Source organism: Acomys minous (genome assembly GCF_964271855.1).
Source record: "Acomys minous genome assembly, chromosome: 14".
Classification (NCBI taxonomy): Eukaryota; Metazoa; Chordata; class Mammalia; order Rodentia; family Muridae; genus Acomys; species Acomys minous.
The window spans coordinates 16260556-16284965 of record NC_140496.1 but is presented as its reverse complement, the minus strand read 5'-3'; the positions used below and the strand labels follow the sequence as shown (position 1 = coordinate 16284965).

The 24410-nt window shown below is 46.3% G+C and overlaps 1 protein-coding gene across 6 annotated transcripts; it reads right to left on the bottom strand.

Moving 5' to 3' along the window:
- Positions 1-695: 695 nt before the first annotated feature.
- On the bottom strand, positions 696-24108 carry ADAT1 (adenosine deaminase tRNA specific 1). 6 transcript variants are annotated; one of them, XM_084757328.1, is made up of 11 exons: positions 23976-24099; positions 23775-23866; positions 22087-22277; positions 21511-21579; positions 19787-19841; positions 19054-19184; positions 15631-16234; positions 13719-13864; positions 12398-12497; positions 4747-4833; positions 3309-4479 (listed from the first exon to the last, which is right to left on the bottom strand). In XM_084757328.1, exons 3-11 carry the CDS (start codon positions 22253-22255, stop codon positions 4341-4343), a joined length of 1500 nt encoding a protein of 499 aa, XP_084613454.1. In that variant the 5' UTR covers positions 22256-22277; positions 23775-23866; positions 23976-24099; the 3' UTR covers positions 3309-4340. The 6 variants fall into 6 exon arrangements, with proteins under 6 accessions (XP_084613457.1, XP_084613454.1, XP_084613456.1 ...); XM_084757331.1 differs by lacking the exon at positions 23775-23866 and having other exon boundaries at positions 696-3451; positions 22087-22280; positions 23976-24108; XM_084757330.1 differs by lacking the exon at positions 23775-23866 and having other exon boundaries at positions 22087-22280; positions 23976-24108.
- Between the last annotated feature and the right edge of the window lie 302 nt (positions 24109-24410).

Below are 24410 nucleotides of genomic sequence, written 5' to 3'. Positions count from 1 at the left end.
GGAGGCAAGTGGTGTTGGAAAACTTAACTAGCGAAAAGAGAGCTGGAGTTTCAAAACTGGAAAACTCTGGCTTTGGGACACTGTCTTAAGGCCAAAATTATGAAGGCTTGGGTGGGGCAGCTTTCCAGTGGCCACAGATACAAGCAAATCAGACAGGGACCACATTTCTCCAGAAAGGCAGTGGCGGCCAGGGCATTTTCTCCACAGTAACTTCATTTCCTCAGACAGTGAGCTCATGCTTGGCACTGGTGAACTCCATAAAATACAGCATTTACCATGGCATTCCTCCACCCTGAAGGACGAACTATGTGAAAACACACACACACACACACACACACACACACACACACACACACACTCATAACTTTAGACCCTACTTAGGAATGCACTTCACTTCTGAAGGTGTCTAGTGTTTCAACAGCTTAAAATACAAAATCCTTTCCACTAACTTAAAAAAAATACTGGGTGTAGTGCAGCTAAGTGGTGGAACACTTGCTCAGCACATGGAAGGCCCTAGGTTTCTTCTGCTCTTCCTAGTTTCTCTGATGATTATGGCAAACCGTCCTGCTGGTTGGCCTGTACCTGGCATTGGTCTTGGAGTCCCAGTGGGGTGGAACCAAGCATGAATGTCCTGAAATGTGACTGTGTAATGCCCAAGTTGTGAAAACCCCAAAGACCACCAGGAACCAGCCAGATGCAAATGACACAGGGTCCCATTTATTAGTCAAGCTCAGAGCTTGGACCACCAGCCCCCTCGTGAGGAGGGAAGATGGTAGCCCCTAGTCCTAGGGGAACAGGGTTTTTAAAGGAAAAAACTGCAGCGGGGGGAGGGGAGGGAGGGATGGTTTCCAAGCCTTGCTGTTCTATGATAGGTCAGAGGGGTACAGGAAAGTTGCCCTTTAAGCCGATTGACTGGGGGACCAGGGCTAAGCAAGGAGACCAGGGCCAGACTACAGGAGGGAAATTTTCATTTGTTTTGGTCACTGTGACCTGTAGCTCTGATTGGTCAGCCCTGGGTACAAGCTCCTAGGAAGGGTTACTAGCTGTATGTTTGTGGCTCTCCCTGGAAACTTCGGGGGTGGGGTGGTGATGGTGGTGGTGGTCAAGTTCTCAGGCCCTGAACACCAAATGGCGTTGGTTCCATCTTTACAACTCATACCGTCTAACTTTGCCACAGAGAGCAGGCTTGCTGCAGCCAGCGCCTGGAGAGGACCATGAGAAAGACACAAGTCAGATGAAGCCACTCTGGCTCTACACTATTACGGCCATGAGACTGGCACAGGCCCAGATACCATAGTGTTGCTGGTGGCAGAAAACAGGAGAGAAAAGTGGGATATCTGTCTGGAGAGGACAGGTCTCTGGCTTGAGATTTTAGGAAGAAAAGGAGTTTGAGGGCAGCCCAGGCTTTATGAGACACAGTTTAAAAGCAAGCAAGCACCTGCCAGTATTACAGAGATGTGACTTTAAGGTGTACATATGATTCTAAGCATTGCTTGTTTTTCAAGACAGTTTTTTTTTTTTTTTTTTTTTTTTGGTTTTTCGAGACAGGGTTTCTCTCTGTATAGTCTTGGCTGTCCTAGACTCACTTTGTAGACCAGGCTGGCCTTGAACTCACAGCAATCCGCCTGCCTCTGCCTCCCAAGTGCTGGGATTAAAGGTGTGTGCCACCACACCCGGCAAGACAGGGTTTCTGTGTGGCCCTGGCTGTCTTGGAACTCAGAGATCTGACTGCTTCTACCTTCTAAATGCTGGGATTAAAGAGTGTGCCACTAGGTTGGGCGTGTTGGTGCACACCTTTAATCCCAGCACTGGGGAGGCTGGTGGATCTCAGAGCCTGGTCTACAGAGCTAGTTCCAGAACAACCAGGGCTACACCTAGAAATCTTGTTTTAGAAAACCAAAACCAAAACAGAAACCTATAAAAAGTAGTGACCTTGAACAACAACAAGGAGAATTTCATTTTCCAGCCAGTTATCCAAGGTGGGAGTCACCTGAGAGCTACCTGTTAGACGACAGTTAAGTCAGGTTAGTTGCTGGGTCTGCTGCTTATTTTCTATAGGAATTTAAGGCATTTTGGAACTAAATTTAAAAAAATGATAGGTTTAATTGAAACAATAAAGACCTGATGAGACTGCTCAAGGTATTTACCACCACACATACACTATAGTGTGTGTGGGCCCCCAGAAATAAATACATTAAAAACAAACAAAAGTAGGCATTTGCCTCACATAGTTTGGGTGCTGTTCTGGCTGTTTCTCCTTTGCTGCCTTCATTCTTGGCTGGCTGTCTCTGTGTGGTAGGAAAAGATGGCGGCTACTAGCAGTTACAAGATTATAATGGCTCTCACAACACTGATCAGAGGAGAATCTTGGAGGCAGAGGCAGGAAGATCAGAACCAAAGCTGCAAAGTGAGTTCAAGGCCAGCCTGGGCTATAGAGGAGCATCTTGTCTCAAGAAGAAGAGGGTGGGAGGTGGAGAGTGAGAATAGCGTGGGGTAGTTATGACGGTGGCTTACGCCCATAATCTTGGTAGGTGGAAGGCTGAAGCAGGACTGAAAGTCAAGGACAGTGTGGGCGCAAAACACCCCCAAACAAACAAGCCTTTTCTCGATATGTCTGAGAGCTATGCTTTCCAAGGCTAGTCCAGCGCTGAGCCTGAGAGTAGAGTTAACTTCAGCCATACCTGACTGGGAAGTGATGGCTCCCAGAGGAAGGCTGGAGATGCGGAACATGTTTACTGCTGCAGAGAAGCTGGGAAGTTTCCAGACGTTCCAGTATAATTTCAGCCCAATACATACTTTTTTTTTTTCATTTTTATTTTTTTCAAGACAGGGTTTCTCTGTGTAGCCTTGGCTGTCCTAGACTCACTTTGTAGACCAGGCTGCCCTCGAACTCACAGCGATCCACCTGCCTCTGCCTCCCAAGTGCTGGGATTAAAGGTGTGCGCCACCACGCCCGGCTTCCCAATACATACTTGCCAAATCAATGGAAGAAGATAAACCGGAGCTGCTGCAGATGACTTTAAAAGCATCATGTTCCAAATTCCGACGTTGTGGTTTAAAGAACCAACAGAGCACATCTGAAGGCAGATACCGAGGTCATCAGCAAGAGGCCATTTGAGCAAGGAGCCACTCCAACTGAGTACAGATGCATGCTGTTCTGGGTTCCATCTCTGTGACATCGAAGAGGTGCAGCACTCTGGGGGGAAGGCGTTTCTTTTCTTCTCTTATTTAACAACCAGAAAAGCAGAGTTGTTGTTGTTCTCAGCACGAAGGGAGAGGTGGGTCAGTATGAAGGGTCCGGATACCAGAAAGACTTCATTTAAATTGGTGGTAGTCAGGTGGGTTTCTGATCCAGGACGCAAACGGCTGTACGCTCCGGAGTGCGCTCCAGGCTTCCTGGTAGGCAGATGCAGCCTCCTTGTAGTCCTGATAGGTGTCCAGCTTCTGCGCCCTAATGCACACATGTCATCAAGCACAGTTCTCACTGGAGTGCTTGCCCTCAGAGCAACTGCACAGACTCTTTGAAAGGCAGAGCAGGGGCAGAGGGAGCACTCGGCAGGGAGTTCATGTTAAAGCCATACATGCTTAAGCAGGATAGAATCACAGAACACTAGTTTTGTATGGCCCTTGTATGATCAGATAGGTTTTTTTTGTTTGTTTGTTTTTCGAGACAGGGTTTCTCTGTGTAGCCTTGACTGTCCTGGACTCTCTTTGTAGACCAGGCTGGCCTGGAAGTCACAGTGATCCGCCTGCCTCTGCCTCCCGAGTGCTGGGATTAAAGGCGTGCACCTGGCTGAGACTTGTCTTACAAATTCAATTTTATCCTGCTTTCACTCCTGCTCTTTACTGCTAGTAAGTATTTTAGTTATTTTATGTGTAAGATCGACGTTCATTGTGCCTGTGTACCTATGAAGGCCTGGAGAGCCTGAAGATTCCCTGGGGTTGGAGGTACAGGTGGTTGTGAGCCGCCATGGGGGTAGTGGGAGTTGAACCTGGGTCCTCAGCATGAGTGACCAGTGCACTTAGGCTCTGAGCCACCTCACCAGCCCCTATTCTTATTATTTTTAAGTGCGTATGCATGTGTGTGCACATTCACATGAGTGAGGAAGAGTGCAGGCCAGAGGCCTCTGGGGAGGAGACCCCAGTTCTACAGAGAGAGTGCTTCTTGCAGTAAACACAGGTTTAAGGTTAATTTTAGCCAATTGTTTTATTAGTAGAGGCAGGATCCACTAATTGGATAATTTCAAACTGTACTTGAGTCCCAGGGTCCTGGAAAACAGTGTGGCTTACCCACAGAGGCCCTGGGTTCCATTGCCAGCACCATAAAGTCAGCCAATCAGTCAGATGACACGATGAAAAAACACACAGACCTGTCCTGCAGTCCGAGCATTTGGGAGGCTGGGGCCGACCTGCTGTGGGGTTGAGCGCGGCTGTCCTATATAGTGAGTTTCAGTTCCAGGCCAATCTGGCAGTGAGAGCCTAGCTCAAAATAAACAATATGTAAGTAAGTAAAACTGAAACGGAACCTTCTTCCTCTTAACCTTCTGTGTTTACTGCAAGAGTAGCTCCTCCTCTAACCCAGGTGAGACACTGACGCAGACCGACATGTTCCCGGTCTCTGTGGGTGGCCAGTGAGGGCCCACGGGGTCGCCGAGCCCGGTGCCTGCCAGGGGTCTCACCACGCACAAGCCAGAACCAGAGCAGAGCCCTTTAGAGACAGGAAGACGGAGGGAGGGACCATGTCACCTGACGGAGTCCGGCTGCTTGTCTTCCGCAATGCTGCTCAGCAGCTTCTGGAATGATCTGAAGAGTTCCACCTTGCTGATCCGGGATCTGTTCAGAAAAAGAAAGTAAAAAAATGACTGAGTGCTGACTATGTGCCAGGCCACCATCGGAGACACCATCGGAGTCACCACAGAGCGCAGGTGTGCCAGACCCTCCTCCCCTCTGTACTCTGCTAGAAGTGTAGACCGAGCTGCAGGGTCTCCTCAGCGGTGCCCCCCGCTTCTACCTCTTCCCTCCCCCCCACTCTGACAAAAGGTCTTGCTATAGTATACTCTAATACATACATTGCCCAGGCTGGGCTTGAGTCATGAGCCTCCTGCCTCAGTTTCCAGGCAGGGGCCACCATCCCTTGCCTCTCTAGGGAGATCTGTGTTGTGAGGAACCGAAATATCCTGCTGGCAAGTGACACTGACCTGTTGCCACATGACTGAGCGATTTTAGAATTAAATCCTCCCAACCCCCTTCAAGTTTTCAGGGGACTGCAACCACAGATGCCATAACTGACCTCTCAAATCCCAAGACACAATCACTCATTATGTTCATTTTTTTTTATTTTGAATCAGAAGAAATTATGAAGAATGTTTATTGTTATTTAAGGCTGCCATTTTGTAGATAATGGGCTATACGTCGACAGATAACTAACACACCTTCATAGAGGAGGACTAATGGCAATGTGAAAGACTTATGTAAGCAAGTCATAAAAAATAAATAATTAAAAATAACAAAATAAAAGTATAAAAACTTATTGAGGGGTGGGGCTATTGCTCAGGTTTGAGCATTTACCTTGGACATGTATAAAGCCCTAGGTTTGATCTTTAGTACTGGGGGGGGGGGGAGGGGAGGAAAAAAGGAACAAACTGGGGCTAGGCAGACAGCTCAGTGCTTAGGAGCATTTGCTACTCTTGCAGAGGACCCAAGTTTAGTCCCCAGCATCTACATTAGGTGCCCACAGCTCTAGGGGATCTGCTATCCTCTTCTGGCCTCTGCAGGGACCTGGGCTCATGTGCATGCACATATAAACAGAAACACACACAGATACAAAGAATTAAAAATAAATAATAAACCTTAAAAAAATCAAACAGGAAAAAAAAATCAAAGAGAGACTGGAGAGATGGCTCAGCAGTTAAGATTGTGTGCTGTTCTTCCTGAGGACCTGGGTTTAGTTCCCAGCACCCATAGAATGGCTCACAACTGTTTGCAGCTCCAGTTTTAGAGGATGCAACGTTCTCTTCTGGCTTCTGTGTGAGCTGCACATAGGTGGTTCACATACACACACTCCAGCAAAACACTCATATACATAAAATAAAAATTAAAAAAACATTTTATTTAATTTTAATTTATGTGCTTTGGTGTGAGGTTGTCAGATCTTGGAGTTACAGACAGTTGTGAGCTGCCATGTGGGTACTGGGAATTGAACCTGGGGCCTTTGGAAGAGCAGGCAGTACTCTTAATCATTGAGCCATCTTTCCAGCCCAATAAAAATAAAATTAGAGAGAGAGAAAGAGAGAGAGAGAGAGAGAGAGAGAGAGAGAGACTGAGACCTAGGTGGTGGCATACGCCTTTAATCCTAGCACTTGGGAGGCAGAGGCAGGTGAATTGCTGTGAGTTTGAGGCCAGCCTGGTCTACAAAGTAAGTCTAGAACAGCCAGAACTACACAGAGAAACCCTGTCTCTAAAATCCAAAGAAAGGAAGAAAGGAAGGATGTACACCTGCAGGCCAGAAGAGAACACCAGATCTCATTATAGATGGTTGTGAGCCACCATGTGGTTGCTGGGAATTGAACTCAGGACCTTTGGAAGAACAGCCAGTGCTCTTAACCGCTGAACTATCTCTCCATGTCAATCCCTGCCACCCCCACCCCCCCAGACAGGTTTCTCTGTGTAGCCTTGGCTGTCCTGGACTCGCTTTGTAGACGAGGCTGGACTCGAACTCACAGATATCCACCTGCCTCTGCCTCCCAGAGTGCTGGGATTACAGATGTGTGCCATCACACCTGGCTCAGATATCATCTTTTTTAAAGCTAGAGATAAATATATTTAACTCAAGAGTAGTGGTGCATACACAATTCCAGCAGGCTGAGGAGCAGAGTTCAAAGACAATCTAGGACAGAGAGAAGAGGTGGAGAGAGGGAAAGGGGGAGACTGGATCTAAAAACCATAAAGAGTATGGTTTTGTTATAGGGATAAACAGAATAATAGAAAAGAACAGAATAGGGGTGTGTGTGTGTGTGTGTGTGTATGTATGTAACCATATATATGGTTCCTGGATTTGACACAAATATCTCACTTAAAGGCAGGCAGTGGTGGTACATGCTTTTAATTCTAAGAACTCAGGTGAATCTCTGAGTTCAAGGTCAGCCTGGTTCACAGAGGGAGTTCCAGGACAGCTAAGGCTATACAGAGAAGCCCTATTTTGAATGACTCACTCAAAAAAACAAAAAACATAGCCGGGTATGGTGGCGCACGCCTGTAATCCCAGCACTCGGGAGGCAGAGGCAGGCGGATCGCTGTGAGTTCGAGGTCAGCCTGGTCTACAAAGTGAGTCCAGGACAGCCAAGGCTAACACAGAGAGACCTTGTCTCGAAAAACCAAAACCAAAAACCACCAAACCATTTCCAAAAATCATTAATTTCTATTGCCATAAAGAATACAAACAGTTTGTCTGGCAGGCAGTCAATATTGCAAATAGGAGGCTTCTATAAATAACTAAATGCTGGGTGACTGTATGTGTACCAGAAAGACATACCCAAAACAACTTGTATCAAAAAGCTTGTTTCTTTCCACCTGAATAAAGTTGGAAGGCCTAGCAGAATCTATGCACCAACAGTTAAAACTTCCACTAAGACCCTGCAGCTGAGACAGTCTCCTGAGACTGAAACAAGTCATTCAACTAAATACTGGGCACATGCTCATGTATCGGTGTTGGCAAAGGCCAGGTTAATTAATTACTACTCAGAAAATTATTATTCGAGGACAAAGTCACCCCTAGGCTTTCTGTACATATGTTACAGTTGTGTGGCTTGGTCTTGAGGGACTCCTAACAGTGGAAGCAGGGGCTGTCTCTGACTCTTGTGTTTTGCAGACCCTTTTCTTCATACTGGGCTGCCTCTGTCAGCCTTACTATGAGGGCAGGTGCCTATTCTTCCTGCATCTTGATATGCCAGTGTTTGGCTGATTTCCGTGGGAGGCCTGCCCTTTCCTGAATGGAAACAGGAGTGGATGGGTGTTGGAGGCAGAGGAGAGGTTGGGGTGGGGGTAGGGGCTGGGAGGAGAGGAGGGAGGGGGAAACTGCAGTCAGGATGTAAATAAAATAAAATAAAATAAAATAAAGTCTCCTATTAAACATTAGAGAGAACACATTCAAAGGGTGAGCACTAAAGGCAACAAAAATGGTAATTTTTCATGTACCTAGCAATTTTATTGAAAATATAATTTTAACATTTGTCTATATGCATTGACTAATAAATTAATTAACTAGTCAAGACTTCAGCTGAGTAGTTTATTGTGTGTAATAATATAAATGTATATATAAAAATAAAAAGTATTTAATAAAAAAATCAAAATCATAACATCTAAAAAAAATTTATGATGCATATTAAAAAAAAAAAAAAAGAATTCAGCTGAAAAATATTGCCTGTTTCTGCCTCCTGAGTGTTGGGATTAAAAGCATGTACCGTGAAGCCTGGTTTATTCCTGAGTATTGATGAAGCATGTCAGAACACTTTGTTCACAAGAACAAGAAACTCTACCATGTCATGCTCCACAGCCTGGAGAGCAGGTCCACATCAAGGCTAACGAGCCACCAGCTCACTGGGTGGAAGGAGGCCTGCTGGGAGCTATTCACCACCATGACGGTGGCACAGCACAAAGGCGGCGCGGAGAGTCTACGCCCTCCTGGGAGCACACCTGTTCCCTGGAGAGCCAAGAGGAAACTCTGAATGTTCTCTGCTTGAGTCATCTCATTAGTAATGGGAAGATGCTGCACACACGTGGTCAGCACTCAGGAGCAAATTCCCTGAGCTATACAGTCAGCTCCGTCTCCACTCTAAAAAAAGAGGTATGCCTACAAAGCAAATTAGAGCCTGGGAGTATAGCTCAATGGTGGGTGATTGGTAGCAGGTACATGGCCCTGGCTTGGATAGGGTAGATGCCTAGAGACCCGTTCTCTGTTTGGGAAGCAAGTCTTTTTTTTAAGCCCTTAAAAAAAAATTATTGGAGGCTGGAGAGATGGCTCAGTGGTTAAGAGCACTGACTGCTCTTCCAAAGGTCCTGAGTTCAATTCCTAGCAACTAGATGGTGGTTCATGACCATCTATAATGTGATCTGGGCACTGTATACATAACAAATAAATAAATCTTTTTAAAAATTTATTATGTTTTTTTGGTTGTTTGTCTGTTTTCGAGACAGGGTTTCTCTGCGAAGCTTTGGCTGTCCTAGACTCACTTTGTAGTCCAGGCTGGCCTTAAACTCACAGCCTGCTTCTGCCTCCGGAGTGCTGGGATTAAAGGCGTAGGCCACCAAGCTCTTCTCTATTTATTATGTATAGTGTTTTGTCTGTATGGATGCCTGCAGGCCACAGATCCTGTAGATGGCTGTGAGTCACCATGTGGTTGCTGGGAATTGAACTCAGGACCTCTGGAAGAGCAGCCGGTGCTCTTAACCTCTGAGCCATCTCTCCAGCCCCTTTTCTTAAGTCTTATTCTATAGCAGAACACAGGAACCACCTGAGTCATGTCCCTATCAGGGAGAGCCATAGCCAGTAGAAACTATGGAATTATCTATGGAAGGATGGCAAGACTATTCTAGGTGCTGCTGCTTTCCAAGAGCCCTGGTCGTTTCAGCAGAGAGGATCACGCACTAAGATGGCCAGTCCTTGTTAACATTGCTGATTACTGCAAGAGAGAGCACAGGAGCTTTAATTAGTTTGTTCCCTGTATTTTTTATTTATTTTTATTTTTTTATTTTATTTTATTTTTTTTGTATTTTTTATTTTTTAAAAGTCCTTCATATGCCGGGTGGTGGCGGTGCATGCCTTTAATCCCAGCACTTGGGAGGCATAGGCAGGCGGATCGCTGTGAGTTCTAGGCCAGCCTGGTCTACAAAGTGAGTCCAAGATAGCCAAGGCTACACAGAGAAACCCTGTCCACCCTCCCTCCCAAAAGACACACATAAGTAAAAAACAAACAAAAACTCCTGTTCACCCTTTTCTTTTTAATTCAGTGAGCTGTTTCATGATTTTTTCCCAGGGTATTATAGTATCTCAACTGGCATAAATGATTTTTTTTCCTTTAGGATAAGAGGCAGAGTAAAAATCAAAATTACTAAAATGAGCATCTTTTCTGTGGCCCCTGTCATTGTCAATACTCCCTTCTTGCAACTCTAATAATGCCATCTGAGATCCCTGGAGGAGTTTGCCAGAGGTGGCCTCACAATGTAGTCACTCAGGGACAAGCAGGGAGGAGCCCGCCTCTCCTAGCAGCTGCTGGTCTTAACATATAGTGAGCTCTAATTCGTGCACACAATAATGTTACAGAGATCAGTAGATGGCTAAACGGGAAATCAGTTTTAGCAAAATGCCCTTTAAGGTATACCTACCTCAACCGGTTCTCACACTGGTCAACTTGCTTTGCAGGTTTATAGTTGGCAAGGAAGCTCAGAGAATCCCTGGTGTCCCTGGGAGAAATGGTGCCAGGACCTAAATACCTAAACACTGGCCCCTCCAATCCTCGAGCTTCTGCAGAATCTGCCCTTCTCTCTCTCTCTCTCTCTCTCTCTCTGCCTCTTACTTACAGATAAGGATGTATGCTCTCAGCCTGCCTATTGCCAATAACTCCCCATGGACTCAGCCTCTGAAACTGTAAGCCTCCATTAAATGCTTCCTTCTGTAGGCTGCCTTGGTCATGGTGCTTTGTCACAGCAGTAGAAAAGTCACTAAGACATCTTCTGTCCACGAACTGCCACTGTACAGATGAAAGTACAATGCAGCTGGCCTTGCCCCCAAGCCACACAGACACTGGAGATAGTGCTAGAGCTAGGGTTAGACTGTGAGGCACTCCAGGTCACACAGGGAGCACGGACACACTGTGACAGGCTGGAGAACAGCACCACAGGAATCTGCAGAGATGATCCTTTTGATTCAGGAGGTAGTGGTGTTGAGTTGGGCCTTAGAAATATGAGGGTGAGACTAAGCAAAGAACACCCTTTCTATGAGCCAAGCAGCAAACGGAAGCTGAGTGGGGCCAGAGTGCAGCAGGAAACTTGCAGTGCTGACCTCTGCTCTGCTCTGTTCACAGGTCCTGCCCTCAGGCCTCTTAACAAATACAAATGGTGGCCAGGGACAAGACAGGACAAAACAAAACAAAAGCACTGAATAAATGTTTGTAACTCTGAATTACATAAGACTCCTTAGAGCCGCTTGTGGTGGTGCACACTCAGGAGGCAGAGGCAGGAGGTCAGCCTGGTGGACAGGACAGAGTGGGTTAGGACAGCCAAGGCTATACAAAGAAACCCTGTCTGAAAAACAAACAAATAGAAAGGCCAAAATCTTTTTTTTTTTTTTTTTGTATTTTGAGACACGGTTTCTTTGTGTAGCCTTGGCTGTCCTGGACTTGCTTTGTAGACCAAGCTGGCCTCGAACTCACAGAGATCCACCTACCTCTGCCTACCAAGTGCTGGGATCACAGACCAAAATATTTTTTAAAAAGTAAAAAGGACCAATTATGGGGGCATATTACCTAGGTGGGGGGGAATCTCTGTGTGTTCAAGGCCAACCTGGTCCATACAGACCTGAGGGACCCACGTGGTGGAAGGGGAGAACTGAACCTCACAAAATGCATTCTGACATCCACATGGTCCCCCAAATACATGAATGTCATCTAAAAATAAGAGTAGGGCCAAACCAATTTCAATATGGGCAAGGAACGCCAACAGATATTTCTCCAAAGAAGATATGCATGTGGCTAATAAGCACACAAAGAGATGCGCATACTATTAGTCACTGGGAGATACAGGGAAAACAAGGAGCTAGCACTTCATACCTAACAGACAGTAAACGCAAGTGTTGGGCAGGACGCAAGGCAACTGGAGCTCCTCCATACTGCTTTTGGGAACCGTCCCTGGTAGAGCTGCTAGGAAAACGGCTCACTCATTTCTAACACGCTATCCATATGGTTACCACATGGACCAGCACTTCTACTCCTATGTACAACCCTAAGAGGAAGTATACAAGAATAGGCACCCAGTTGTTCACACCAGCACTATCCATAAGAGCCCAAAGCAAACTACCCCCAAAGTAGATGAGAGAATAAGGCAAATGAAGCTATGCAGTGGGTTCTACTTAGCCATACAACGAAGGAAGAATCAATGCACACTGCATGAGCGAACTGTGGAGACGGCTACGTGGATGAACCAGACACACACAAAGGCCCACACAGGAAACTGTTTCACTTATCGGAAGTATCCAGAAGATAGAAATCCATGGAGAAAGTAAATGTGGCAAATAAGGGATTTCTGAGGGCGAGGGAGGAGGAGGAGCAGGTCGTTTCCTTTGCGGGAAATGAGAAAGAAGGAATGAGTCCATAGCTACCCTCTCCCCATCCCTGGGAAGCTGTACCTGGCCCGAGGGCTTCCAATTTCTTTCTTTGTTGTTCCCTGTGGAAAACCATTGGCTGTAACATCCAAAGGCTGCTCAGGAACAGCACTCCAGCTGATAGCTATGAAGAGAGGGATTCTGGGGTTAAAACATTATTTACCCACAAATCAGTGCTGCCCTCAATCTTGACCGGAGTTTTCTCTGCAGTGGGCACAGTTAATACAGACTCATGATTGGTCTATGTGCTGAGAGTGTTTGCTGAGTGCCCATCCCTAAACAGGACAAATGTATCAATCCTGACTCCCAAGCCTCAGGGAGCATCACGGAAGAGGCAGAGTGAATGACAGAGCCGGAGGATGGGGAGGAGGGCTGTGAAATGTTGGTCTCTGGACATGTTATGGCTGCTGTACAACTGTAGCTATGGTTACCTGCTAAACATCCAGCCAAGATGAGACAATGTTTCAACAGTCAGCACTAATTGGATTCAATAGGCTACAAAAAAGCAAATGCATCCAAACCCAGAACCACACCTAACAAACCAGAGAGAGAAACAGAGAGGGTGGGCGCAGGGAGGGAGAGAACATATACATAAATGAAAGAGGGAGGGTGACATGTTAGGAGTGCCTGGGGCTGGAGAGATGGCGCAGAGGTTAAGAGCACTGCCTGCTCTTCCAAAGGTCCTGAGTTCAATTCCCAGCAACCGCATGGTAGCTCACAACCATCTATAATGAGATCTGGTGCCCTCTTCTGGGGTGCAGACACATGCGGTACAGAATACTGTATAAATATAATAAATCTTTTCTTAAAAAAAAAAAGATAAAACTTGTCCAACATTTCACAAAAACATTTCTCTGACTCTACAGCAACATGAAAGCTGGACATGATGTCAGAACAGGTTGAACCTAATGCTTGCTTCGTCAAAGGGTTCATGATTCCTGTTATAGCTTACATTAATTTCAGTACTTATTTATTGGGGGGAGAGGCTTATGTCTGTCATGATGTACACATGGAAGTCAGAGGACGACCTAAGGGGAGACGGGGTCTTTGTTCCCGTTATGGGGGTTCCAGAAATCAAACTCGAGCTATCAGTTTTGTTGGCAAGTGTGTGTGTGTGTGTGTGTGTGTGTGTGTGTGTGTGTGTAATTTAACACAATTTCTTAATTCTCATAATAGCCACATCTAATCTGAAAATACAGAAGGCTGGGACAGGATCTCACGGGGTGTCTTCCCAGGACACACTGAAGTTACTACCACTGTCCTCAGGCTTGCACATCGCAGACCCTCCCAGTGCAGTCTGTCAGAGGAGAGGCTACTTGGGGGTAAATTAGCCTGGATCCCTTACCTGCACCACAAGGAACGAGTCGGCCTGCACCGTCAGCTCTTCTCACTTGCACTGCACAGCGGCTCTGTTCAAACAGTAAACCTGACTGCTGTATTTTCAGTGGGTGAACTTCAAAGCCTCTGGGCAAAGCCAAGACTTCCTGACACCTGAGTATAAGGGAAACGCGGTCAGCTCAGATGCACCTAGGGAAAGACTCTCAGTAGCTCAGCAAGCCCAGGCCTGAGGAAAGTCAGAGGCCCTAGTAGCTGAGTGAATCTATTGAGGTAGGAGGTGAAACATGCCAGAATAGATTCTACACAGTAAGAAGTTTTAAATTGGGGCTAGAGAGATGGCTCAGAGGTTAAGAGCCTTGGCTGTTCTTCTAAAGGTCCTGAGTTCAAGTCCCAGCAACCACATGGTGGCTCACAACCATCTATGAGATCTGGTGCCCTCTTCTGGCCTGCAGGTGTATATTCAGACAGAATACCACATACTAGACATAGTAAATAAATAAATCTTAACAAAAAAAAATTGAGCCGAGTGTGGTGGTGCACGCCTTTAACCCCAGAACTTTGGAGGCAGAGGCAGGTGGATCTCTGTGAGTTTGAGGCCAGCCTAGTCCACAGAGTGAGTTCCAGGATGGCCAAAGCTACACAGAGAGAAACCCTGTCTTGAAAAAACAAGAACAACAACAAAAAACTTTAAAAATTTATTATTGGGCTGGAGAGATGGCTCTCTGCTCTTCCAGAGGCCCTGGCTGTCCTGGGACTCACTATGTAGGCTAGCCTGGCCTCAGAGCTCACAGAGATCCAACTGCCTCTGCCTCCTGAGTGCTGGGACTAAAGATGTGTGTCACCACACCCAGATATACACTGCATCTTATTCATGTATCCATCGACAAGGATCTGGGCTGCTTGCATTTGGGGCTATTTCAACATGCTGCTATATAAGCTGTGTGTATGTTTTAGTGAGGATGTGCATTTTCACTTCTCTTGGGCACATGCCTTGCAGTGGGAACACTAGGTTCTGTTTTGGAATCTGCCTCCCAGGCTGTATGTCCCCATGATGCCTCTCTAAGCCTCACTTACTGTACCACCCACTAGCTGTACAGTCACCTTATCTTTTGAGACAGGGTCTTTGTTTATTTTGCCAAGATTCAGTTAGAATCTCGTTAAGTAGCCTAGGCTGGCCTTGAACTTGGATCCCCCTATTTTAGCTTCCTGAGTGCTGGGATTAAAACTAATATTAGTTTAGGTTTTTGTTTTTGTTAAGTATAATGGCAATTATACTGTTTCTTATTGTTTGTTTGCCTGCTTTTTTGAGACTGGATCTCCAACTCCCTATGTAGCTAAGGGTAACCTTGAACTTCTGGCCCTCCTGCTTCCCCTCCCTAATGCTACAGTTAGAAGCATTATGTCTCCATGCCAGTGTTATGCAGTGCTGAGATTCAACCTAAGGCTTCATGCCAATCAGGTAAGCGCTCGTCCAGCTAAGATACATTCCCCAGCCCTCGCAATTGTTCTGCCCACTGTACAAGTACACAGTAGAAAAATGACAATGTACAGCATTAACAAAGAGGAAAAACAACCCCTACACCGTGACTCAGAGATAATTATCGATATACCGCCTCCTACAGCTTTCTGTGCACATACATAATTTAAGATCAAGATGGAGCTCACTTCATCTTCTAAATTGCTCTTTAAACATCATAAACATCTTTCTACATTAAATATTCATCAATGCTATTTTTAACAGAAGAAATCACTTAATATCCAACTGTAGAGCATTTCTGGTCTACCTTTCTTTTTAAGTTACTGTATATACAATGCAAACCTAAGACTTATATTTTCTTAATCATGCATCTGCTGAGTGTACTGGTGGAGACGCCTCTGGCTCCTTCACACCTTCCCCTACCCTCACTGCTGCCTCTTACCTGCCAGTCAGTGCTCTCCTCATGGCTTCCTGGCTATACGGGCACTTCCCGATGACCACAGCTGACAAGTAGATGGGCTTTTCCAGGAAGTGCATTAGCAGTGCACCCTGGCATCCAAGGACATTCCACCTTGCCATCTTGTCACTGCAGGACATGGAACATGTCTTGTCTCCCCTGCCTGGCTTTGTTCGAAGCAGCCCCACCTGGTGGTAGGCAGCACCTGGCTTCCTCAAGTCTCCGGTTTCTCCAGGGACACACTTGGCGCCCGTCCTATGTACGTCCAGCACTCTGAGGCTACCTGGAGCTATTCCATTGACAGGGCCCAGTCCCTCCTTGGTGAGATCAGAGCTGCTGACACCTGGTTTGACTGGACCGCTTTCCTGTGTCCCGTGGTGAGCCGCGCAGTTGGAGAGCGACCCGGCAGGTGTTCCAAACCTCATCTTCTTGGCTAGGGGACTGTCAGGGTCTTCACAGTTGCTCTTATTTTTAGGATCCCCTAGATTATCACTCTCTCCTACAGGTGAGTTGTTGGCCCAGTTTCTGACGATGGGACAGCAAGGTTGTTCTTCAAACTCGAGCATTGGAATGATGGAGGCATCCCCACCTGCATGAAGAGACACCCCTTCCCCAGTAATTCTCAGAAACTGAGTCTCCCTGACCAGTGACAATAATGTCCCTTGGGAATTAGAAATGCAAACTGTGAGGTTGGAGAGATAGCTCAGTGGTAGAGCGATAGCCCAGCGTGCAGGAGATTCCGAGCTCAGTCCCTAACACTGTGTGTGTGTTTTATGTGTGTGTAGTGAATTACTGGGACTAATATACAATGCTAAAGCAGAAACTCTGAAGGTGGGGTCTAGAAGTCTGTTTTAGTAAGTTGAGTAGGTCAATCTGATGCAAGCTTAAAAAAATCATGGCCTTAAGCCAAAGTCAATTTGTTTTCCCTGCTGAACAGAGATGAAGGAAGAGGCAGGCAGGCGATAAGCTCAGGCCCAATGAACAAAAGGCTGGGCCTCGACTGCAAGTCAAGTCCAGTGTTTCTAAAAGCGCCAGTGTCTCCCTGTGCTGGTTTATGGATTTATTGTCTATTCTGTGCCCACGGAAACCAAAGGTCGGGAGAAAGCACAGCGCTCACTTGAGAAGGGAGCTATTTCTTCAAACAACAGCCTAAGTGAAAAGTACGCTTGGAGTCTTTATAGCCAGAGAGTGGGAAAGGCAAGAGAGAATCAGAGCAGAAATGTCAGAGGAGAGCCTGCCTGGCTGCCTTCCAGAGACCTTACAAGGTGACAGTGACAGCAGCTCTGGAGAATTCGCAGGGGCCCACCTCCTACTCCGTAGGCGCAGAGACGTGGTCATGACAGTGCCTGGATACGAGAGGCTGACTCACACTACTAGGAGCACAAAAGCCGAGAGTCTAAAGTAGCTAACCAAGACACCCAATTATTAATTAGTGAAGAGAAGTAAATGTCAAGGCAGGCAGGAGTCACATTTGCTAGGCAGCGTGCCTCCTCCTCCTCCCTACAGCTAAAGCAAGGGTAGGGGAGCACCACACTGTAAGCGGTTACTCATGAACAGAGGGGGTTAGATCAGTTGGTTGAAGATTTTTTTTTCTCCAGCAAAACAATTTCCAGAGTTTTTAAGATCGACAGAGGGCTGCCAGCTTATTGAAGATCTTATAAAACAAAACGAAATCCAATGATCACAGTTAACAAAAGGAAGTCAGGACCTAAGCCACCCACCCCACAGTCATTCTTGCTCCCACTTCTCAGCACACAGTGTCATCCTCCCTCCAAAGCTCTGAGGAGAAACCTGGAAGCCATCTTTGCTGCTTCCTCCTCCTCATATAATCACGAAGTCTGAGCAACTGTCCTTCTCAACTTTTACTCATTGTCTACATCTCACTAATGACCTCTACCCTCCCTCAAATCACCATCCTCTCACTTAAAAAAAAAAAGACTAGAGCTGGGTGTGGTGGCGCACGCCTTTAATCCCAGCACTCGGGAGGCAGAGGCAGGTGGATCACTGCAAGTCTGAGGCCAGCCTGGTCTACAAAGCGAGTCCAGGACAGTCAAGGCTACACAGAGAAACCCTGTCTCACCCCCCACCCCAAACAACAACAACAACAAAAAAACCCAAGAATTGTTACAACCTTTACTTTTGAATTGCCTACTACACAGCCTTGGGTTTTCTTGCTTTGCACAGATGCTCACAGAGCAGTTTGCTGCCACAGCCACTGGTCTGTGTAGTTGTTAGCAGATTGACTTCCTGGATATAGCCCTCAGGCCTTTACTTACGTTAAGCAAGTGCATTACCACTGAGTTCTCTCTCCAGATCCTTTTCCACTGCTTTATACTTAGTATCCCTATTGTGACAGAGAATACAGGTTCATGATAGGCACAAATGGCGGCACATTCCCATAACCTCAGGAGTTCAAGGCAAGGCAGACCAACAGCAGGACTATTGTAAAAGTGCAAAAACACCGGGTAGAGCATGCCTGCATTCCCAGCACTTGGGAGACAAGGCAGAAGGACTGCTGAAGTTCAAGGCCTACATAACTGAGTTCAAGGCCAGCCAAGACAACTTAGCAAAAACCTGTCTACGCCAAGGAGATGGCTCAGTATGTAAAGGTGCTTGCTGCCAAGCCTGATATACTGAGTTCCACCTTCAGAGCCCACCTAGTGGAAGGAGAGAACTACAAGTTGTCTGACCTCCATGTATGTACAATGGCACACGTACACACACACACACACACACACACACACACACACACACACACACAATCTCTCTCTCTCCCTCTCTCCCTCTCTCTCTCTCTCTCTCTTAAATAAATAAATGAAAAAGACAACCTGTTTTGGGGGGCTGGAGAGATGGCTCAGAGGTTAAGGGCACTGACTGCTCCTCCAGAGGTCCTGAGTTCAATTCCCAGCAACCACATGGTGGCTCACAACCATCTATAATGTGATCTAAGGCCCTCTTCTGGCATGCAGGTGTACATGCAGGCAGAGCACTGTATACATGATAATAAATAAATAATAAATCTTTAAAAAAAAAAACCTGTCTCAAGAAAAAAAAAAAAAAAAAAAAAAAAAGAAAAAAACAAAAAACCCAGAGAAGTATATATTTGTTCAATAAATAGATGAATGAATGAAATGAACTTTAGGATAAGTTACTGTAGTAAGACTTTGGGCTTTTGAATCCCAGTAATTATATTGTACTTTGTAGGGGCTAAGCTTGCAGCTGCCCAATCTTGACTTTGAGAACTATCGCATGAGACTGCACACCGCCCTACTCCTGCCTCCTGCTGTCCCTCAGTAGACATGTGGTTGTGTACATAACAGTCACTGCCATTAGGTGTACCTCAGGGAGCAAGACAAGCGTAAGGAAGCAGTCAATGCAACGTGACTCCTAAGGCTTGACTGTACTTACAGGGTGTGTGGCTAGAGAAAAACACAAAGGACAGGTCAGGTCTGAGCTTCCACAGTCCTCTCTGAGTTCCCGGAACAAAGATAGCGTCCTCGTTCAGGATGGCTGCCAACCGGAGCTGATGGAGAAGGTATCTGAGGGTTGCAAGATATCAGAATGAGCTAGGCTGCTGGCAGCTCAGGGCACCTGACATGCATGCTGAGGGCACATACCACACCCATAGCTTCATTCCCAGCACTGCGGAAATCATTAAAACAGAAAAAAAAAAAAACAAAAAAACCCCCAAACAAACAAACAAACAAACAAAAAAAACCCCAAAACCAAACCAAAACAAAAATAAAAATCAAACAATACACTTCTGTGGTAAACAGAGCTCTCTGGCTGGGTGACTACAGTAGAACACTGAGACTGATAGAGACCTGGGGTTGTGAGAATGATAGAAAAAGAGTCCTTAAAAGTCAGACCCTCTGGAGGGAGGCCAGCCATCTTCCCCACTCCCATCCCTGTGTTGAGTTTGAACCCAGAGGCCTGATGTGTGAGGCATGCGCTTTATCACTAGTTTATACTCCGGCCCCAGGAACCTGGGTTTTAGCAGGCGATTCTGAGGTATTCCCAAGTTTGAGACCCACTAGCCTGGACCCTGGTGGTTAAGAGTGACATGATCCGCATTAGCTTCGAGCTTATGAGAAATGTAAACCCTACCCACCCCCAGACATGTTGGGGAGGATGGCTTTACCTCTGGAAACTCCTTCTGGCTATGATCTCAGCATGGCTGTCATTGAGGATGTCTCCTGTGGCAAGGACAGGACATATGGGGTGAATGGGGACGTGGGATCTGGGGAGCCGGTAAAATATGCAGCAGTGCCTCGGGCCAGCACTCGGGATGGCATGTTACCTCCTGGGGGTCTCTGTGATGCTGAGGCCAGCCTGGTCTACACAGGGAGCTCTAGGCCAGCCAGGGCTACACAGAGAGACCCTGTCTCAAACAAACAAAAACAAACAAACAAAAACAAGCAAAAATATGTAGGATCCTTTACTCACAAGATGCCAGTCTAAACTACATAGCAAGTTCTAGATAAGCCTAGGCCGCACAGTAAGGTCGTATCTCAAAATACTAAACAAACAAACAAAAAGAAAAGCCAAATAAGCCAAGCAAGTGGTTCTCTAGGAACTTTTTTTTAAAGGATTGAATTTTTTTTTTAAAAGAAATTTTATTACATTTTAAGTTACTTTGTACATATGTGTCATGATGTGTGTACTATAAACATGTACAGGCTGGAAGACAACTCAGAGTGGTTGGTGACAGACAGGGTTTCACCATGAAGCTCTGGCTGTCCTGGGTCTCACTGCTTCCTGAGTATTGGGCTTAAGGGAATGTGCCATCAGCCCAGACATTTTTTTTTACTTCACTAAGCTGCTTAAGCCTTTTTTCAAGTCTACCTTTTAGCCCAGGCAGGCCTTGGAGGTTAGATTCAACCTCAGCTTCTCACAGGCTTCTGCTACCTAGAGACTGAACTCGTGTCTGTAAATCAGGGATGGAAGATCTTTTATACCATGGTACCATGTTCATGCCCATGGTGACCCATTTCAATAGTGGGCCTGAGAGAGTTCTCTCATACACAGGGGACAGGGCTAGGAGAGTGGAAGGGACATCCACATTCCTGTCAATGTCAAAGGCCTACTTACTTCAAGATCGCTTTCTGGGGCTTCAGAAGCCACTCAGGCTGCTTCCTCTACCTGCTATTAAGCCTGGATGCCTCTCAGGTATGTGGCAACAAAAAAACTCAGGAAACCATTGATTTAAACATGAAAATATTGTCTGCCAGGACCAGGCATGGTGGTGCACACCTGTAATCCCAGCACTAGGGAGGCAGTTGGATCTCTGTGAGTTCAAGGCCAGCCTGGTCTACACAGAGTAACCCTGTGTCAAAAAAACAAAAACAAGGGGCTGGAGAGGTGGCTCAGAGGTTAAGAGCACTGGACTGCTCTCCCAAAGGACCCAGGTTCAATTCCTAGCACCTACATGGCTGTTCACAACTGTCTGTAACTCCAGGATCTGACACCCTCACACAGAAATACATGTAGGCAAAAACACCAATGCACATAAAAAATAAATTATAAAAAAAAACCCAAACAAACAAACCCAAACAGCTGGATGGTGGTGGTGCACGCCTTTAATCCCAGCACTCGGGAAGCAGAGGCAGGTGGACTGATGTGAGTTTGAGGCCAGCCTGGTCTATAATACGAGTCCAGGACAGCTGAGGCTACACTGAGAAACCAAAAAATAAATTAAAAAATAAAACAAAAAGTAGTTTTCCAACTGGGGGGGCGGGGGGCAACCAGTAGTAAATGAGGGGTCAGCCACGCCAACCAGTATGGCCTCTTTTCCTTGACAAGGAGACGTAAAGATCAGCATGGCCCTGCACAGAGACAAGTGTTAAGCGCCCCATCTTTGCTTACCGTTCTTCCTCATCTTGGACTGGCCTATGCATTTGGTTCCTGTTCCCATTGAAACCACTTCCTTTGTCACTGCGAGGAAGAAAACCAAACCATTAAGTAAGTGAACTCTCAGAGGCTAAACGCTTCCTAGTGTTCAGGTTTAATAAGCCCACATTTCTTTGTTCTCAGGATGATTTTCTTTCTTTTTTTTTTTTTTTGGTTTTTTGAGACAGGGTTTCTCTGTGTAGCCTTGACTGTCCTGGACTCACTTTGTAGACCAGGTTGGCCTCGAACTCACAGCAATCCGCCTGCCTCTGCCTCCCGAGTGCTGGGATTAAAGGCGTGCGCCACCACGCCCGGCCCTCAGAGATGGCTCAGCCGTTAAAGGCTAGGCTCACAACCATAAATATAAGAGCTCAGGATGATTTTCAAAAGTGGATTCAACCAGGACCACAGTTCCCTTTGGGGAGGTTTGCAGCCACCTGGAGTAATGCGCCACCTGGTGGAGGTCGTGGGAAAACACCGAACACTACAATTCACACCCAGCCTAGCGCGGTCTCTGAAATAGCATGTTCTACCGTGATAAAAAGGTCTCACCTTGCACTTGCTCTTCAGGGGTGTCACAAGCCTGGGCAGCTGGAGACTGTATCTTCACCACAGCTGCCAACAAAGTCCACTCACGGTCTGGCTCAGGCTTCCCCTGCTTGGGCAGTTGGACTTTATAGTGTGCATAGCACAGCTGAGCAATCTCATCCGCGGTCCACATAGGTGGAGCTGGAGTTGAGGCCCTGCTAAGAAGCCCGAACCATCAGAAACGTGCCAATGACGTTAGAGCCGCACTGCAGTGCAGTCAGACAGTGCTCAGACTCAGGCTCACGTTTTCCCACTAGTCTCCCTCCCGCCCGCCTTTAATAAAGAGTGAAGCCACCAATCCCACAAGTTATTTCTTCAAGATTTACATAAATTATAGGCTAACGAATGTGGATTCACTATGTTTTATTCTGTCCTTTCAGATTTCGGCTTGCTTTGGGCAGATTGTCATCCTACGAGGTTTCTTTCTGGAAACCTCTCCTGAACAGAAAAGTAAATCTACCTCAGTCTAACAAATTTCAAAAGTCTCTCACATTTTTACAACAGCCGTGCTTAAGAGTGTGAGCACTCGGGAGGCAGAGGCAGGCGGATCGCAGTGAGTTTGAGGCTAGCCTGGTCTACAAAGTGAGTCCAGGACAGCCAAGGCTACACAGAGAAACCCTGTCTTGAAAAACCAAAAACCAAAACAAAACAAAGAGTGTGGGCACAGAGCTGTGCTTTCTAGGTTTCAACTCCAGCTTTACCACAGATTAACTGTGAGTATTGGGTAGATTATTTTAGTTTTCACATCTGTTAAAGCATGGTTAATAGCATTTAACTTTTTTTCCCCTCCAAGACAGGAGTTCTCTGTGTAACAGCCTTGGCTGTCCTGGAACTTGCATGTGCCACTACTGCCTGGCTAGTATTAACATTATTTTATAAATCCGAATAAAGACAAGTGTCTAACATTGCTGACCGTGACTAACATTACAAAATACAGCATCTGGGGATCTGGGAAATTTGACTTCTTGTGGGGAGGAAGGATTTTAATGGGCACATAAAGCCATTTATACACAAACTAACAGAACATTAAGTGGATCAGGTTTGAGAGGCCTGGGGCTGTGGAGAAATCCTGCTGCTCTTGGCTGTTAGTGCTCACTGGATTTATCTTGACTTGATGATATGAAAAGCTTCCCAAATGAGCTCATACAATGGCTAGACACAGCCGGGCATTTGTAGAACGAACAACAAAATAGTTTTTTATTGATGTTTTGGCAAGGTGTTTCTAAGACTTCTGCAAAGCGCAAGCTCCTTTGTGCAGTAACGGTAATGCTTGTTCTGGTGGGGACTGACAGAGATTGTTACGTTAAAGTCTAACGCAGAGAAGTCTTGTGTTTCTAGGAGCATACGCATGGGAGATCCGAGAACCCTGTTAGTTTCAGGAAGGCGTCACAGAACAGTTTATTTTGTGAAGGTATGACACTTGCCATCAACATGCAATTAAACCAGAGGTATATATTACAAACTGCAAAAGCCAAGGGAGGAAGCAGCCCAAACTACATTTCACTCAGGAAGCTGACGCAGTTGTTTAATGTTTCGGTATTTGGGTCCCTTGTAATTTTGTCTAAAACTCCTATTTAAAGACCTTGAAGAATTCCTTCATTAGAAGAAGCTTTAAAAAAAAAAAAAAAAAGGCCGGGCGTGGTGGCGCATGCCTTTAATTCCAGCAGAGGTTGGTGGATAGCTGCGAGTTCGAGCACTGCCTGGTTTACAAGTGAGTCCAGGACAGCCAGTACACAGAGAAACCCTGTCTCGAAAAAAACAAAAAGAAAAGGAAAAAGAAGTTCAAGGAGGCATTTCTTTGACCACAAATAACATCACAAAAAGCTGAAAAAAACTTTTCCCATTCTTCCTACCCTGAGGTGGCTGGCTCCACGTGACTGGAGTGCCTAGCTGGGTCGTGAGACTCCTCCCCGCGGGAGCAGCGGACACGGGTCCTCACAGCCTCCTCCCACACAAGACCAGCTGTGTAGAGCTGGCCCCGAGACGTCACGGAGGCCCTGAGACCCTGTTATGCACGCGCCGCGCCCTCCACACGAGCTATTCTACTAGTCGCCGCAGACCAGGTTGCATGATGGAAGTGACGTGCTCAAGAACAGCTTTGTTCAACTCCGCCCGCAAAGCATGCTGGTCTATGTAGTCTTTGGCTGGTAACGGAGCTCCATGGCTCAGTTCGGAAAAGAAAAATGCACTTGATCTGGTCTGGTTCTTCCTGGACATCCTACCCAAGCCCTAAAGAAAATAAAAGTGACTTCCATGGAAGTAGTGGTTTGGTTTTTGTTCCCTGCTGT

Excerpts from the sequence above, each read along its gene's own strand:
- ADAT1 (XM_084757330.1), bottom strand. The coding sequence starts at position 22,255 with ATGTGGACCGCGGATGAGATTGCTCAGCTGTGCTATGCACACTATAAA. Across the intron at positions 19,185-19,786 it reads GCCAGAAGGAGTTTCCAGAG|ATACCTTCTCCATCAGCTCC; the intron begins GTAAAGCCATCC and ends TGCAACCCTCAG. Across the intron at positions 4,834-12,397 it reads ATTGGAAGCCCTCGGGCCAG|ATCCCGGATCAGCAAGGTGG; the intron begins GTACAGCTTCCC and ends TTTTCTGAACAG.